The sequence below is a fragment of the Bos mutus genome, chromosome 28 (assembly GCF_027580195.1).
Source record: "Bos mutus isolate GX-2022 chromosome 28, NWIPB_WYAK_1.1, whole genome shotgun sequence".
NCBI classification, from domain to species: Eukaryota; Metazoa; Chordata; class Mammalia; order Artiodactyla; family Bovidae; genus Bos; species Bos mutus.
In genome coordinates this window covers 16747955-16764987 of record NC_091644.1, presented here as the reverse complement: position 1 = coordinate 16764987, position 17033 = coordinate 16747955, and the positions used below count along the sequence as shown (strand labels likewise).

The 17033-nt window shown below is 37.8% G+C and overlaps 1 protein-coding gene across 1 annotated transcript in view; it reads left to right on the top strand.

The window, feature by feature from the left end:
• The window catches only part of MCU (mitochondrial calcium uniporter), a 201912-nt gene that overhangs the window by 182775 nt on the left and 2104 nt on the right, over nt 1-17033 (top strand). Inside the window, exons 5-7 of the mRNA XM_070364438.1 lie at nt 4619-4779; nt 6414-6617; nt 15710-15826. Coding sequence (XP_070220539.1) covers nt 4619-4779; nt 6414-6617; nt 15710-15826 — 482 coding nt within the window. The remainder of the gene's footprint in view (nt 1-4618; nt 4780-6413; nt 6618-15709; nt 15827-17033) is intronic.

Here is a 17033-nt window from a genome sequence, read left to right as displayed (position 1 = left end):
CCTTTGTTGGCAAAGTAATGTCTCTGCTCTTCAATATGCTGTCTAGGTTGGTCATAACTTTCCTTCCAAGGAGTAAGCGTCTTTTAATTTCATGGCTGCAGTCACCATCTGCAGTGATTTTGGAGCCCAGAAAAATAAAGTCTGACACTGTTTCCACTGTTTCCCCATCTATTTGCCATGAAGTGATGGGACCGGATACCATGATCTTAGTTTTCTGAATGTTGAGCTTTGAGCCAACATTTTCATTCTCCTCTTTCACTTTCATCAAGAGGCTCTATAGTTCTTCTTCGCTTTCTGCCATAAGAGTGGTGTCATCTGCATATCTGAGGTTATTGGTACCTAATACAAAAATGTTTGTTAATCTTATCTCTCTAGAACTCAAATTGTGTCTGCTGTTTTTGTTTAGTCTCTAAGTTGTGTCCAACTCTTTTGCAACCCCATAGACTGTAGCCCACCAGGCTCCTCTCTCCATGGGATTTCCCAGGGAGAAATACTGGAATGGGTTGCCATTTCCTTCTCCAGGGATCTTCCTGAGCCAGGGATTGAACCCACGTCTCCTGCATTGGCAGACGGGTTCTTTACCACTGATCCACCAGGGAAGCCCATTGAAGAACTCAAATTCCTCACTTGTAAATTATGGATTGTATATATGAGAATAAATATGGAGTAATATGTGTGAGAGGATTTTGTTAACCATAGATAATTTATACCTACCTAAACAATTATCTTTTTGAAAGAGGACTGAGCTACTAAAGAAAATATTAATATTGATATTAATATTTTATAATACATAATTAATATATATATTAATATTATATATTTATATATATAAGATATGTAAATATATAATAACTGCTGCTAAGTCACTTCAGTCATGTCCGACTCTGTGCCACCCCGTAGACGGCAGCCCACCAGGCTCCCCCATCCCTGGGATTCTCCAGGCAAGAACACTGGAGTGGGTTGTCATTTCCTTCTCCAATGCATAAAAGTGAAAGTGAAGTCGCTCAGTCGTGTCTGACTCTTAGCGACGTCATGGACTGCATCCTGCCAGGCTTCTCGGTCCACGGGATTTTCCAGGTATAGTAAAAGCCTTATAACTCAGTTCCAGGCCTGGGGATCAGGAGGTGTGGACTTTACCACTTTACTGTGACATTCCAGAGTGCAGTTTTCTCTTTTTGGAACTTTGGAAATTGTAGAATGATTTGTGAATGTGAGCTGCAACTTTAGTGCAAAACAGACCCTGTTGACACAGATGACTTCTCGAGCTCAGGGTGTTCTTGCTTTAATCTTTTCCCATTAATGCAGCACACATTCATTGAAGTATGAAGATAGATAACTGTGCTAGGTGCTATAGCCCATATTACTGTATCAGCTCTTCTTTAATCCAATTTGCTACTCTTTTTTGAATTTTTTATTGATTGAATTTCTGTGATAAATCTAGTGAAGGACACCTTGAAGAATATTTGAAATACACGCATGACTAATTCTTTTTTTTAGACCATTCTTATATCACAAAAGAAACTGCATGCCCAATAGCAGTCAACTCCCATTTCACCTCTCAACAGCTGCTTATTGTCGTTGCTCTTGTTGTTCAGTCGCTCAGTCGTGTCTGACTCTGTGACCCCCATGAACTGAAGCATGCCAGGCTTCTCTCCCTCTCACTATCTCCCTGAGTTTGCTCAAACTCATTGTCCATTGAGACAGTGATGCCATCCATCTTATCCTCTGTCTCCCCCTTTTCCTCTTGCCCTCAATTTTTTCCAGCATCAAAATCATTTCCAATGAGTTGGCTCTTCAAATCAGGTGGCAAAGTCTTGGAGCTTTAGCATCAGTCCTTCTAGCAAATATTCAGGGTTGATTTCCTTTAAGATTGACTGGTTTGATTTCCTTGCTGCCCAAAGGACTTTCAGGAGTCTTCACCTGCACCACAGTTTGAAAGCATCAATTCTTACGGGCATTTCATATACATGGAATCATACAATATGTAGTCTTTTGTGTCTGGTTTCTTTCATTTCATATGATTTTTTTTAAGTTTCATCCATGTCATGGTATGACATGGTAAAATTAATTTTAATAACTTTTAAACTAGTCTCATGTATCCAAACTATGCTTATTTCATTTTATGTATCATCAATATAAAACTTTATTAATGAGATATTTTATATTCTTTAACTTATATGAAGACTTTTTTTGTGGTGTAGATTTTCTTTAGAGTACATCTCAGTAAAGTATAGTCACCTTTTAAGTGTTCAACAGCCACGTGTAGTTAGAGGCTACCGTATCAGTAGGACTCCTGGTTTTAGTTCAGAGCTCTTTTCACTGCATTGTACTTAAAATGTACACATTTTTCTGAAGATACGGAAGCAAATTTTTAGAGAAATTATACTGGAATCTAAAATGAGTTTCACCTAAACAGCTCCATTCATACCTAATTTTCTTTTTTTTAATTAATTAATTTTTTAATTTAATTATTTTAATTGAAGGCTGATTACTTTACAATATTGTAGTGGTTTTTGCCATACATTGACATGAATTGGCCATGGGTTTACATGTGTTCCCCATCCTGAACCCCCTCCCACCTCCCTCCCCATCCCATCCCTCTGGGTCATCCCAGTGCACCAGCCCTGAGCACCCTGTCTCATGCATCAACCCTGGACTGGCGATCTGTTTCACATATGATAATATACATGTTTCAGTGCTATTCTCTCAGATCATCCCACCCTCGCCTTCTCCCACAGAGTCCAAAAGACTGTTCTATACACCTGTGTCTCTTTTGCTGTCTTGCATATAGGGTTATTGTTACCATCTTTCTAAATTCCATATATAATGCATGACTAATTCTGACCATGGCTTATTTTGGTTTAGAAGAAGGCTGACCTCCTGCTCCAGGTAACAGAATGTCACATTCAAGGCTAATAAGATTCTAAAACAAAAGCTTTACTTGGGTGCTTTTTAAAAAATTCTTTGACAGCTAAAATTAGCTGGCTTTTTATTAAATTTTCAAAACATAATTTTTAGAGTTCTGGAAACACATGCTACTCACAGAAGAGGATATTGAATCAAAGAATTATTTAATCATTTACCTTTTCAGTCATTCTCATGACTTCATGCTCTTTGATGTTGAGACCCAAAGAGCTAGTCCATGTCTTTGCCCAACAGGAATAAATAAAAATTGATGTGTTAGGGGGAAGGTATATAGAGGCTAAGATTATTAGGATAATGATATTTTTATTTATACCTTGTATTTGCAAATTTGAAATACTATATGTTTTTCCCTCAAGTGTTAGTTACTAAAGGAAAAAAATGACCAGTTAAAATGGCAAGACCACAGATAAATTATAGATCAAAATTTTAATAAGCATGATAATAATCAGATTAATTCTAAACTTCTCTACTAGTTTTTAACATTTCTCTTTTTTTTTAATTTAATTTAATTTAATTTTTAACTTTACAATATTGTATTGGTTTTGCCATATATCAAAATAAATCCGCCACAGGTATACATGCGTTCCCCATCCTGAACCTTCCTCCCACCTCCCTCCCCATACCATCCCTCTGGGTCGTCCCAATGCACCAGCCCCAAGCATCCAGTATCGTGCGTTGAACCTGGACTGGCGACTCGTTTCATATATGATATTATACATGTTTCAGTGCCATTCTCCCAAATCATCCCACCCCTCTCCCTCTCCCACAGAGTCCAAAAGACTGTTCTATACATCAGCGGCTCTTTTGCTGTCTCGTATACAGGGTTATTGTTACCATCTTTCTAAATTCCATATATATGTGTTAGTATACTGTATTGGTGTTTTTCTTTCTGGCTTACTTCACTCTGTATAATAGGCTCCAGTTTCATCCACCTCATTAGAACTGACTCAAATGCATTCTTTTTAACGGCTGAGTAGTACTTCATTGTGTATATGTACCACAGCTTTCTTATCCATTCGTCTGCCGATGGACATCTAGGTTGCTTCCGTGTCCTGGCTATTATAAACAGTGCTGCGATGAACATTGGGGTACACGTGTCTCTTTCAATTCTGGTTTCCTCAGTGTGTATGCCCAGCAGTGGAATTGCTGGATCATAAAGCAGTTCTATTCCCAGTTTTTTATTATTTTGAATTTTTTGTCTTTATCTAATGAAGATTATTATTACTTGTAGCATTTACACTTCCAACAGTATAATGGTGGATGTTGGCTTCAAAATTTTCAAGTTGCTCAAATTTGGAACTTACTTTCTGGGATTTATAGATCCTTCCTTTTTAAAAAGGAACTATCCCTTTCCTTCAGTTTAGCACTGCAGGTAGATTCCCTATAGTGAATGAATCTCCCTTGTTCTTATCACAAATAGCCCTCGGAATAGCAACTCTTTATTTAAGGCAGCAGTCCCCGACCTTTTTGGAACCAGGGACCGATTTCATGGAAGACATTTTTTCTACAACCAGGGCAGTGGTAGGTTGAGGGGGAACAGTTCAGGATGATTCAAGCCTGTTTAATTTATTGTGCACTTTATTTCTACTCTAATGCTGCCGCTGATCTGACAGGAGGTACTGGTCTATGGCCCCAGAGATTGGGGGCCCTTGAATTAAGGCTTAAATTTTTAAAAACAATTTTTTTCTTTCAGACCTCTTAAGCCATGAAAATGCAGCAACATTGAATGATGTAAAGACACTGGTCCAGCAGCTATACACAACGCTGTGCATCGAGCAGCACCAGTTAAACAAGGAAAGGGAGCTTATTGAAAGATTAGAAGATCTCAAAGAACAGCTGGCGCCCCTGGAAAAGGTGCAAATTCAAATTTCACACTTTTCTCTTCACTAGTATTTTTTCCAGAGGATATATGTTTGCTTCCCCCCCTCCAAGTTGTATGTGATTGAATTATGTTAACCTGATGAGTTGGGGAACTGAATCATAAAAATCTTCCAATTAAAACTATGAAAGAACTTTAAAAGAAATAGTTTGGGCCTTAATAATGGACCTAGAGCTTTGAGGCCTGAATATATTCTCATTAACCAGACATACTACCTTTATGACAAAGATTGGAATACTTGCTGATCAAGAAGGGTTCTAAGTGAGGTAGATAATCATTTTAGCCAACTTAAGAATTAATATTATATGGAATATCATGTAACTGTTAAAAAACAATTCTGTCGATCTAATATGCTATAGAAAACTCATATTTTATGAAAAGTAAATTATAAGATAATGTACGCATTAGTGCATTTTGTTATTGTTTAGTCACTAAGTCATCCAACTCTTTCGTGATCCCAAGGACTATAGCCCACCAGGCTCTCTGTCCATGGGATTTCCCAGACAAGAATGCTGGAGTGGGTTGCCATTTCCTTCTCCAGGGAATCTTCCCAACCCTGGGATCAACCCCGCATCTCCTGTATTGGCAGACAGATTCTTTACCACTGAGGCACCCGGGAAGCCCGTGGTAGTGCATACTATGATTCCATTTTTCATTGAAATATATGTTACACATATAGCCATACACACACACACACACACACACACACAAAGAAGAAAATAGAAGGGACGTATTCCCAAATGCTAATAGAATGATAGGATCATGAATAATTTTTCTTCTTTATACTTTGCTGAATGTTTTACACTGAAGATGTGTCATCCTTATTTTTTAATAATAATACAAGTATTTCCACTTTAAGAAACTAGACTATATTAGAGATTAAGGAGGAGAATAAATAATATTGTACTTTTTTCTTATTTCCTTAAAAGTAATAAACATATATCTCAAGGTTGTTCTCATTAAATTTAAGACCTTTAGAAATGTTTGAGGAACTATTGTAAAGGGAGATGAAATTTAAACTTTGTACTTTCAAAATGCAAAGCTTTTTTTAATGTATTAGCTATAACAAAATAATTATCATCCTTTACTGAATATTTACTTTGTGCTAGGAATTGTCCTACATATTTTACCTGTATTCTCTTATTTAACAGAACAACACATTAATGAAGTTATGGTGATTCTTGGATCAGGGCCTGAATCCAGAGCCCATGCTCTGACTCGCTGTGCTCTTTTGCCCCAGTAGACCTCTTGAGTAAAAAATTAATAATGGATTAAATCTTGAATGCTACAGTGAGAGAACATTAGCCTATTTTTGTTTCCCTCTTTCAAAGAAAATAATCTTGTGGTTGGATAAAGACCTATGAAACTAACTTATTTCACCATATTTTCAGCTACTAGTGTACTAAAAATGTTATTCCTATAAAATATTATTCAGTAAAAACTGCAGATACTATTTAGGAAGACAAACTCTGTTTTCTAGAATTGAGACCAACTTGTATCTTGATTGCAAGCCCTGTTCTTAAGTGAACATAGAACAGTTTAAATAAGAGTTTAAAATTGGATCTATGTCAAAATGCTTTAGAGTTGACTGATCATGTGTGACCTATAGGTACGAATTGAAATCAGCAGAAAAGCTGAGAAGAGGACCACTTTGGTGCTATGGGGTGGACTTGCCTACATGGCCACACAGTTTGGCATTTTGGCCCGGCTTACCTGGTGGGAATATTCTTGGGACATCATGGAGCCAGTCACCTACTTCATCACTTATGGAAGTGCCATGGCAATGTATGCATATTTTGTAATGACACGCCAGGTAAGAATTCCTCTTCAAGTAACTTTCCTGACATAGTGAAATTTTGGTTGTCAAAGTAGTTCTCTTTTCTCTCATATTCTTTATAAGGCCAGTTCCCTTTAAGTAAATCACTTATCCTTTATATGCAGTCACTCACATATACACATGTACATGCACATGCTCATGCATGCCAATTACATATCAGGAACTACTCTAGGTGCTAGAGATAGAGAGATATAAGACATGGCTTTGGCCCCCATGGAGCAAACAGACTATTAAGAGAACCATATAAAGTGCTAAATTCATAACAATATTATGGTAAGATAGAGAATAAGAAGGCAAAGGAGAAGAGAGGTCAGCTGTAGGATAACTTGTTCAGCTCAGTTGGCTTGGCTTTTTATGTACTGTGTAATTAATGTAGCAGTCAGATGGGGTAGTTTTTTGTTTTTATCGAATATTTGGAATGGAGAATTGGTGAAAACTAATCAAATAAACAAAACTCTGGGTTACTTCTAAGTATATCAGTAGTATAGGTATTTGTCAATGTTATTTTAATGTCAAGGAAGGGAAGTGAAAGTTAGATATCTAATCACTATTCTGTTCTTTAACAACCAAGGCTCATGTATTAAATATCAGTGTCTAGAACTAATTGTTATTGTTAGTGCTATTTTTTTAGTAGCTTGGAAATCCATGGGATGTATGAGGGATTTATTATTGCTTTAAGTGATACAACCATAGATCCAGGCTCCCTTGAATAAAAATCACTTGAAATAGTTGAGATAGATGAGAAACTTTTTCTATTTTCTTAAGTGTCAAAAGAATTCTGAGAGTTGCTTCTTATGTTTTTACATGGCCTCTGTTGAATGAACATAGATATTTTATTTCTGTAGTCATTAGACCAGTGGTCACAGGCCTATTTTTGTGAGGGAAAATGAAAGCTCAAGGGTGTTATTTAACCTTTCTGGGCCTCCCAAATTTGTCTAGTGGGCAGAAGAGAGGAAGTACATTGCTCATGTCCTGCTATTGTTTGCCCAGCATCTCTAGCACTTAATCCCATGTCTAGCTCATATTCATCACTCTATATGAACAGAGCGGGCAACCAGATCAGTCTTATCTAATCAGACCTCTGGGCATGGCTTGCATATGTCTATGTTGTTTAGTTTCTTGTTGTTTTAGTTTCTTGTTGTTTAGTTTCCAAGTTGTGTCTGACTGTTTGTGATCCCCTGAACCGTAGCCCACCAGGCTCCTCTGTCCATGGGATTTCCCAGGCAAGAAAACTGGAGTGGGTTGCCATTTCCTGCTCCCAGAGGATCTTCCCAACTTGGGGATTGAACCCATGTCTCCTGCATTGGCAGGTGGATTTTTTACCACTGAGACACCCCTTAAATGGGTTCTTTTTATCAGGTGAAATCTAGACTCCTTAGCCGAAGTTCATAACTGGTTGCTGTCCTTTCCAAATGTCTCTCAACTCATCTGTGTATGTACTAGGTGTTTTAAACACATTAAATTACAGTTGTCCCTTGAACATCAGGGTTTAGGGGCATCAACCCTCTGTGAAGTGAAAAAAAAAAAAATCCACATATAACTTACAGTCGTCCCTCTGACCCATGGTTCCTCTGTATCCATAGTCTCTCCATATCCAAGGTTCCCCATCTGGGGATTCACCTGACTGTGGATCGTGTAGTGCTATAGTATTTACCATTGAAAAAAAATCCACATATAAGTGGACCTGTTTGGTTCAAACCCATGTTGTTCAAGGGTTAACTGTATAGTGTTTGAATGTGTTAGTTGCTCAGTCATGTTGGACTCTTTGTGACACTCCAAGGACTGTGGCCCTCTAGACTATCAAGATTGCCGGGAGAAATATCAATAACCTCAGATCTGCAGATGACACCACCCTTATGGCAGAAAGCAAAGAAGCACTAAAGAGCCTCTTGATGAAAGAGGAGAGTGAAAAAGTTGGCTTAAAGCTCAACATTCAGAAAACTAAGATCATGGCATCTGGTCCCATCACTTCGTGGCAAATAGATGGGGAAACAGTGTCAGACTTTATTTTTATGGGCTCCAAAATCACTGCAGATGGTGATTGCAGCCATGAAATTAAAAGACGCTTACTCCTTGGAAGGAAAGTAATGACCAACCTAGACAGCATATTCAAAAGCAGAGACATTACTTTGCCAACAAAGGTCCGTCTGGTCAAGGCTATGGTTTTTCCAGTGGTCATGTATGGATGTGAGAGTTGGACTGTGAAGAAAGCTGAGCACCGAAGAATTGATGCTTTTAAACTGTGGTGTTGGAGAAGACTCTTGAGAGTCCCTTGTACTGCAAGGAGATCCACCCAGTCCATTCTGAAGGAGATCAGCCCTGGGATTTCTTTGGAAGGACTGATGCTAAAGCTGAAACTCCAGTACTTTGGCCACCTCATGCGAAGAGTTGACTCATTGGAAAAGACTCTGATGCTGGGAGGGATTAGGGGCAGGAGGAGAAGGGGACGACAGAGGATGAGATGGCTGGATGGCATCACTGACTCGATAGACGTGAGTCTTTAGTGAACTCCGGGAGTTGGTGATGGACAGGGAGGCCTGGCGTGCTGCGATTCGTGGGGTCGCAAAGAGTCGGACACAACTGAGTGACTAAACTGAACTGAACTGAGGGAGGCCTGGCGTGTTGTGATTCATGGGGTCGCAAATAGTCAGACACGACTGAACTGAACTGAACTGAATACAGTGCCTATGTGTCCTACTGTTTAAATGCTGAACTGCTGTGATTCCTCAACATTTTTGCTGCCCCCAAGTGACTGGTTGCAAAATAGCAGTAGTAAACAATTTAGTCTTGTGAGTAGGAAAACATTGACCAAATTGAATGTAAAATATTCTTCCCCATGTCAATAGCCATAATTAACACCCATGAAGCAAAAGCCTATTCAGTAGCATTTAAACTGTTGAATAAGCTTTTATTAGCAACCTAAATAGATTCAAAAGTGTATTAAGTTCCAAAGAATTTTTATAAGATGATAAGTTCCTTGAGATCATAAAATTAAGTAGCATATTGAATTTTACTAATATTTCAGTGAGACCTAAGTACCACTTTCTGTCATATGAAAAAGGAGCCTGACAATAAGAAAATGCCAGTTGAAAAAGTTACTTCAGCAGGCATGTGAACCACTATTCAATACCCTAGCCCAAGTATTTTCAACAAAGGGGATGTCACCCTCAAGGAGGCAAAAATTGGTTCTTGAGGAGTAAAACATCTTGGAAATTACAACAGATAAATGGATATATAGTCTATCTGTGGTATTAAAACCTCTTTGGGGAGAAGAGGCAGCTAAGGGGAAAATATCTGAAAAGGCATCTTAAGGTAATGATGAAAAAAGATTAAGAAACACTGACCTAGCCTTTAATACCCTTTGTCATCTCAGTTCCAACATTCATGCTTTATGTTCTGTTATACTCCAGCAAACTACTTCAGTGACCATTCAGAACCTACTTATAATAAAAACTCGTGTGCCTAAACCTGTAGGCTCCTGACGTCTCTCTTAACTTGTTTTGTCACCTTCCTCATGTGTTGCTTCCTTTTCTGTCCCAATTAGACCCTATTGCCATTCTGTTCAATCACTGCTCCATTGTCTTTCCATTATATGTAGTCTGTAAACTCCTAATCTTGGATAATTCTAGCCATTTACCCTATATCCAGGCTACTGAACATTGCTAGAGAAAAATCATGTAATAGTATGGAATGGGCAACTGCTTATGTTTCTAATTAGATTTTCTTCCCCCATAAAGTTACTTCAAGACTTCACATCAAGCTCCTCATCCCACCTTTAACTTTGCCTTCTACTTCTCCTAGAAAATTGAGCTTAACAGATAGAAGCTTTCTAATTCCTAAACTCTGTGAGTTTAATAGCATCCTTACTGACTTGCATACTATTTCCTTAAATTCAAATAAGAGGTGGCATTTTCTTAATCAGGGCTAGCTCTTCTACCTTCTCTTAATCTTATTACCTCCTTCCAGAATCTTACCCCAGTATATATTTTTTGTATGTTCTCTATGTTACCAAACTCTCCTTCTCTGACTCTCTTTCCTTTATAATAAAGCTCTCCATGTCTTTCTTCTCAGTTATTATCAAATAACCAAGTTTCTAGAATAGAGTCTAGCATGCAGTTGCTTAGTAAATGCTTGTTGCCCAAGAGAGGATACATAGACTAGATCTGAATAAATTGAATTAGTGTATACATTTATATCCTTACCAAAGATAAGTAGCCTAGTCACAGCAACTTAGATGAAAGTAGAGGGCTTTCTCTCAAGTTTTTAAACCAGCATTTGTCCCTTAGGTCAAGATTATTTGATCCAGATCATGATTCTGTCTTTTTAAAAAGCTTCCATAAACCCCTCAACTACTGTTGAGTCGTTATCTGTCATCCTCAGTATTTAAATATTTACTTCTGTTTCCAGTTGTGGCATACTAGGTAATCAGAACAATGCTCTCATTAGGAAATGTTAAAATAGTTAAACAAAACATAAAACACATCTGCCTGTAGATTCTAGAGAACATAACAAAAATTACCAGGCAAGGACCAGAAGAAGAGAAGTCTGAGTAAGGTGAGTCTGGTGTTTAGGTGTCCTTTTTCCTCTGGGATTTACACTGAGTAAAGGCCGAGCAGCCAAGAAGCTGAGCCATACTGGATAACCTAGAAGGACCAAAGCCATAGACATTCATGTCCAGGGATTGTTAAAATAGGTTGAAACACGTTTGCTTTGGTTTGGAATTTTAAAGGCCACTATTGTAGAATAGAAGAACCTGTTCTTTCAAGCATCCCAGTGTTGTAAATCGGGTTGAAGTAGTCCTAGAATACTGGAAGTCCCATGATGCTAATCTCACAGGTTCCAGGCAGAAGAGAATATTAATCTCCCTGGGAGGAGATAACATTATCCTAAGCCTAAATACAGAGTTAAACATACAATAAAAAACAAACAGATACACAAGAAAATACCTATAAAAACAATAGACATTTGAAACACAAATAGGAGATCTAGTAACTGGATTTATCAGACAAAGCCTTTAAAATGATTATGCTTACTGTATTTGGGGAGATAAAAGGTAAGGTTGAGAATATTAACAGATTTTAAAAAAATCTGATTTAAAAAAAAAAATTTGATTAAAAAAAAAAACAATGAACATTCTAGAGAACAAATTTAATGGATTGATTTAACTGTAGAGTAGACATAAGCGGGATATAGTGACCTGGAAATAAATCAGAAGAAATAAATATGGAAAGACATAAAGAAGTAAAATATAGGAGAAGGCAAGAGGTATAGAGGATAAAGTGAAAAGGCCTAATACATTTTTAATTTTCTTAGTGTCTCAGAAGGAGAGGAGAAAAAGAATGGGAACAAACAATATTTAAAGAGCTGATGACTGAGAGGTTTCCAAAATAATGAAAGACATTAATTTATAGATTTAAAAATTCTGTCAAATACCAATCAATGTAAAGGAAGAGAAGCTCACATCTAGACACATCAGAAGTAAAATTGCAAAAGACAAAGACAAAGAAGAAATCTTAAGAGAAGCAAAAGGAGAAAAAGAAAGGATTGCCTTCTGAGGAGTCACTGTTAGATAGCATGTCAACCACAGAAATGAAGGTAATCTCAACCACCAGAAGGTAATAGAATGGTACCTACAATGTGTTGAAAGAAAATAATTGTCAACTTAGGATTCTATACTCAGCAAAAATATCCTTCCAAAATAAAGGTTAAATAAAGATGTTTCCAGACAAAGGAATAGAGAACTTGTCACCTGTAGATCTGTACGAAGGAAATACTAGAGGTTGTTGTTCTTAGGGCAGAGGAAGGTTATCACAGCTGGAAAGTCAAAAAAGCAGGAAGGAATGAAGAGCAATGAAAATGGTAAATCTGTGAGTGAATCTAAATGAATATTAAATGGACTTCCTGGTGGTCCAGTGGTTAAGAATCCACCTGCCAATGCAGAGAACACAGGTTTGATCGCTGGTCCGGGAAGATTCCACATGCCACAAGGCAGCCAAGCCCGTGTACCACACCACTGAGCCCTGTGCCACAGCGACCGAAGCCCGCACACCCCGAGCCTGTGCACAGGAGAAGCCACCACAATGAGAAGTCCACGCACGACGAGAGAGCCTGCGTGCTGCAGCAGACACAGCACAGCCAAAAATAACAACAAATGAACAGTGAATGCGTAAAACACAGAAAAAACGAAAACATACAAAACTAGCATGTGTATCTGGAGGGGTAGGCGAACTTGAAGTGTTGTAATGTCCCTTTGTTGCCTAGAAAAAGGGTAAGAGGACCACTTCCATTCCACTTTTATTTTTGGTCCTAGCCAATGCAGAAGGCAAGAAAAAGATACAGTGGATGAAAATATTGGAAAGAAAAACAACTGGCATGATACATAGATTTTGCACATAGAAAAATTTTAAAAACATGTGTAGATAATTGGTTAGAATTCATAAGTGAGTTTCATTAAGGTTACTGGATACAAGGTCAGTGCACATAAATGAGTTACATATCTATATGCCAACCACAAATGGTTAGAAATGAAACTTTTTAAAAGATGCAACTTAAAATGACTTTTAAAAATAAATCATGCAAAAGATGTACAAGATGTCTATGTAGAAAAGCATAAAATTAAAGGAGATTTAATGAATGTAATGATACCACATGTTCATGGACCAGAAAAGTAAATATTGTAAAAATGTTGGTTCTCTCCACATTGATCTGTTAGATTCATTGCAACCCCAGTTAGAATCCCAATAAATTTGGGATTGGGGGAAGAGATTTGATTAAGCTACTTCTAAAATTTATATGGAAATAAAAACACTAAGAAAAGTCAATAAACTCTTGAAGAAAGACTACATAAAAGGATTTACTATGTCAGATATGAAGACTACAGTTCTGGTCTACAGTTCTCCAGTACAGAGCACACGGCGGAGCTGCAGTGACTGAAGCAGTGACGGAGGTGTGGACGTAGTCCAGTGGAATGGGACAGCAAAGTAGGAACAGCCCTAGTGTGAATGCACTTATGATGTTAAAAAATGGCGCTGCCGAGAAGAAGTCTTTTGGTAAATGGTGCTAGAACAATTGACTGTCCATATAAAAAAAAGAAATGACCTCATCCTCATACTATAAACAAAATTAATTCCAGATGGATTGTTGATCTAAACGTGAAAGGTAGCACGATGAAGCTCCTGGGAAGTAATAATATAGAAGAACATCTTCATTACTGTGGAAAAGAAAACAGCTGTTTACACAATAAAAAGTGCTAGCCGTAAAAAGTAGAAATAATAAATTAGGCTGTATTAACAATTAAGAACATCTTTTTACTGAAGAGCACCATTAGGAGGGAGAATGAGCTGGGAGGAGATGTTTGCAGTAGGTATATCCCACAAAGGATCCATATATATTAACAAATCCTACAAGCCAATAAGAAAAAGACAATCCAGATATGCACAGGCACTTCTAAAAGAGGATGTGTAAACGGCCAGTAATATAAAAGAGGATATGAAAAAGCCTCAGCCTCACGAGTAATCATGAAAATGCTGTATATCATCAAGAGAAGTAAAAACATGTGTCTACATAAAAATTTGTACACAAATGTTCATAGCAAGATTATTCATAATAGCCAAAAAGTGGGAAAATCTGAATGTCTATCAATTGACAAATAGGTAAATAAAGTGTAGCATATCCATTCAATGGAGTCTTACTTGGCAATAAAAAGAAATAATGTACTGATACATGAAACAAACAGATGAGCCTTGAAAGAAGCCAGACACATAAGGCTGTATGTTGTATGATTCCACTTATGAAATATCCAGAATAGGCAAATCTATGGAGACAGAAAGTAGACAGGTAGTTAACCTAGAACTGGAAGTATGGAGGGAGATCAGAAGTGATATTAAAGGGTATGGGGTTTCTTTGGGGGATGATAAAAATATTCTAAAATTTACTGTAGTAATGATTGTACAATTCTGTGGCTGTGCTAAAAAGCACTGTTATACCTTAAATAGGTAAATTGTATGGTATCTCAAGTAAAGTTGTTTTTAAAATGTTAGGTAGGGCTTCCCTGGTGACTTATGAATCTGCCTGCCGGTACAGGAGACACAAGTTCAATCCCTGGTTTGGGAAGATCCCACATGCTGTGAAGCAAGTAAGCCTGTGCACCACCACTATTGCGCCTGTGCTCTAGAGACCCCGAGCCACAACTACTGAGCCCCCAAGTGCCCTCGAGTCCGTGATTCACAGCAGGAGAAGCCTCCGCAGTGAGAAGTCTGCACACGGCAACTGGAGAGTAGCCCCTGCTCTCTGCAATTAGAAAAAAGCCTATGCAGCAACAAGACCCAGCACAGCCAAAGATAAATAGATAAATAAAATTTTATAAAATAAAATATGAGGTAGTCATGTAAATAATATAATTTAGGAGTTTGGGATTAACATACACACACTACTATATATAAAACAGATAAGCAACAGAGACCCACTGTATAGCACATGGAATGATGCTCAGTATTTTGTAATTACCTGTATCTGAATCACCGTGCAATACGCCTGAAACTGGTGCACGCAAAAGATGAGTATCACAGACATGATACTGAGTGAAAGTAGTCATACACATTGCGTACTCTCTGACTTCATTTTTATTAATATAAAATTTTAAAAACCAGGTGAAACTGATCCGTAGAGCTCAGGAAGATGCATTTTAAGTAAGAAAGCTACAAAGAGAGCAAGAAAACAGATACCATAAAAGTCATGATAGTGATTATTTTGCAGAGGAAGAAAGGGTGAGTAATTGGACAGGGGCAGGAAGGAGGCTTCTGAGTTATTGGTAGTATTCTATTTTCTTTACCTGGTGATGATTAAAATTTATTATGTGATGATGATTCTTTAGGAAGTACATTTTTGTTTTGTGTTCTCTTCTGTGTTTTCACAATAAAAAAAATTTTAAGAAATATTTAACATAGCACATGTCAGTAGTATATCTTTATTTGCAATCATGTGTACTGAATCTAATCAATAGTAAGGGCTTATTTTGTGACGATAGTGTGCTAAGGACTAATAATTTAATTTTTCTTTTATTTTTGAAGGAATATGTTTATCCAGAAGCCAGAGACAGACAATACTTATTATTTTTCCATAAAGGAGCCAAAAAGTCACGTTTTGACCTAGAGAAATACAATCAACTCAAGGATGCAATTGCTCAGGTAAGTTTTCCAAAAATGAAAGTAAACCCCAGCCCCGTCTTGTACAGTGGCGGCATCATCATCTATAATCACACTACTTAAACGGGTAAACTCTGAAAGAATGATCCAGTCCTCTTCTTCCTATGCAAATTATTCCTCAACCAGTAGAAATGACTGTTTTAACATATACACCTCCCCAGGAAGTTTTATATAACACAAGCAGGTGTTATGTAACACAAGAAAAGATAATGTGTCCCATCTATCCTGTTAACACTAGCATATTGAAATTTTTAGACCTATTTTTAGTTTTTTAGTTTTTGTATCTTCACCTTTCTGTCTGCTTTTATCTTTCTCTCTTTTTTTAATCTTTCTACAATTGACCCCAAGATCTCTCACCTAAAATGTGTGGTAGCAATGGGGCAAAAATAAAACCCAGGTCAAAGAGAGACTACTAGAAATCTTTGCCAGGTGCCAGTCAGAGCTTATTGAACTACTAGACGCTTTTTTAAAAGATTGATATTTTATTTCTTATAACAGTTACCTCTTTCACATTTCTGATTATGCCTTCCCCTCACTCTGATATCTTTGATTTTGGTTAAGAAATACTCATTCCTTTTCTTTGCAGTCTTTCATTACTTTAGAGGTTTTTTAAAACCTCAGGAAACCATTCCCTTCTCTTCAAAGTTTAATTATCTTCTCTGGACCTTCTCCACCTTCTCTGTCCCTTTGTGGTGATGGGGTTGTGCTCTGAATAGGTTTAATTTGTCTTCCTGCCTCGGCCTAAGTGAATTCTTACCTTCTGGAGCTATTAAAAAAATAGGTACTTCAGCCCCATCCCCACACTGGGGTGAGGCCCAAGCATGTGTGAGTTTTGAAAGTGCTGCAGTTGACTTCACACCCCTATTTTTAAAATTACTGATAAATGAAAAGCTTAAACAGCAACTAGACAAATAACTAAAGTCTTGAGCAGTATAATTTAAATTCTGGCTCCAAAGGGCTTCTCTGAAGAAACGCCATCAAGGTACCTCCGATGCCCTCGCATTCTTGAGCCCCGAGTCCTGCCCTGCTGACTGCACGGCCTTTCTGGAGGCTCTGCTGACAGCTGAAACTACCGGGACCAGCTTCTGTTTCCATACACCTTTACTGTCCTGCGCCTTCGCCACTGGGGCCATACACCTTTACTGTCCTGCGCCTTCGCCACTAGGGCACTCGTACTTTCAGAGTGATT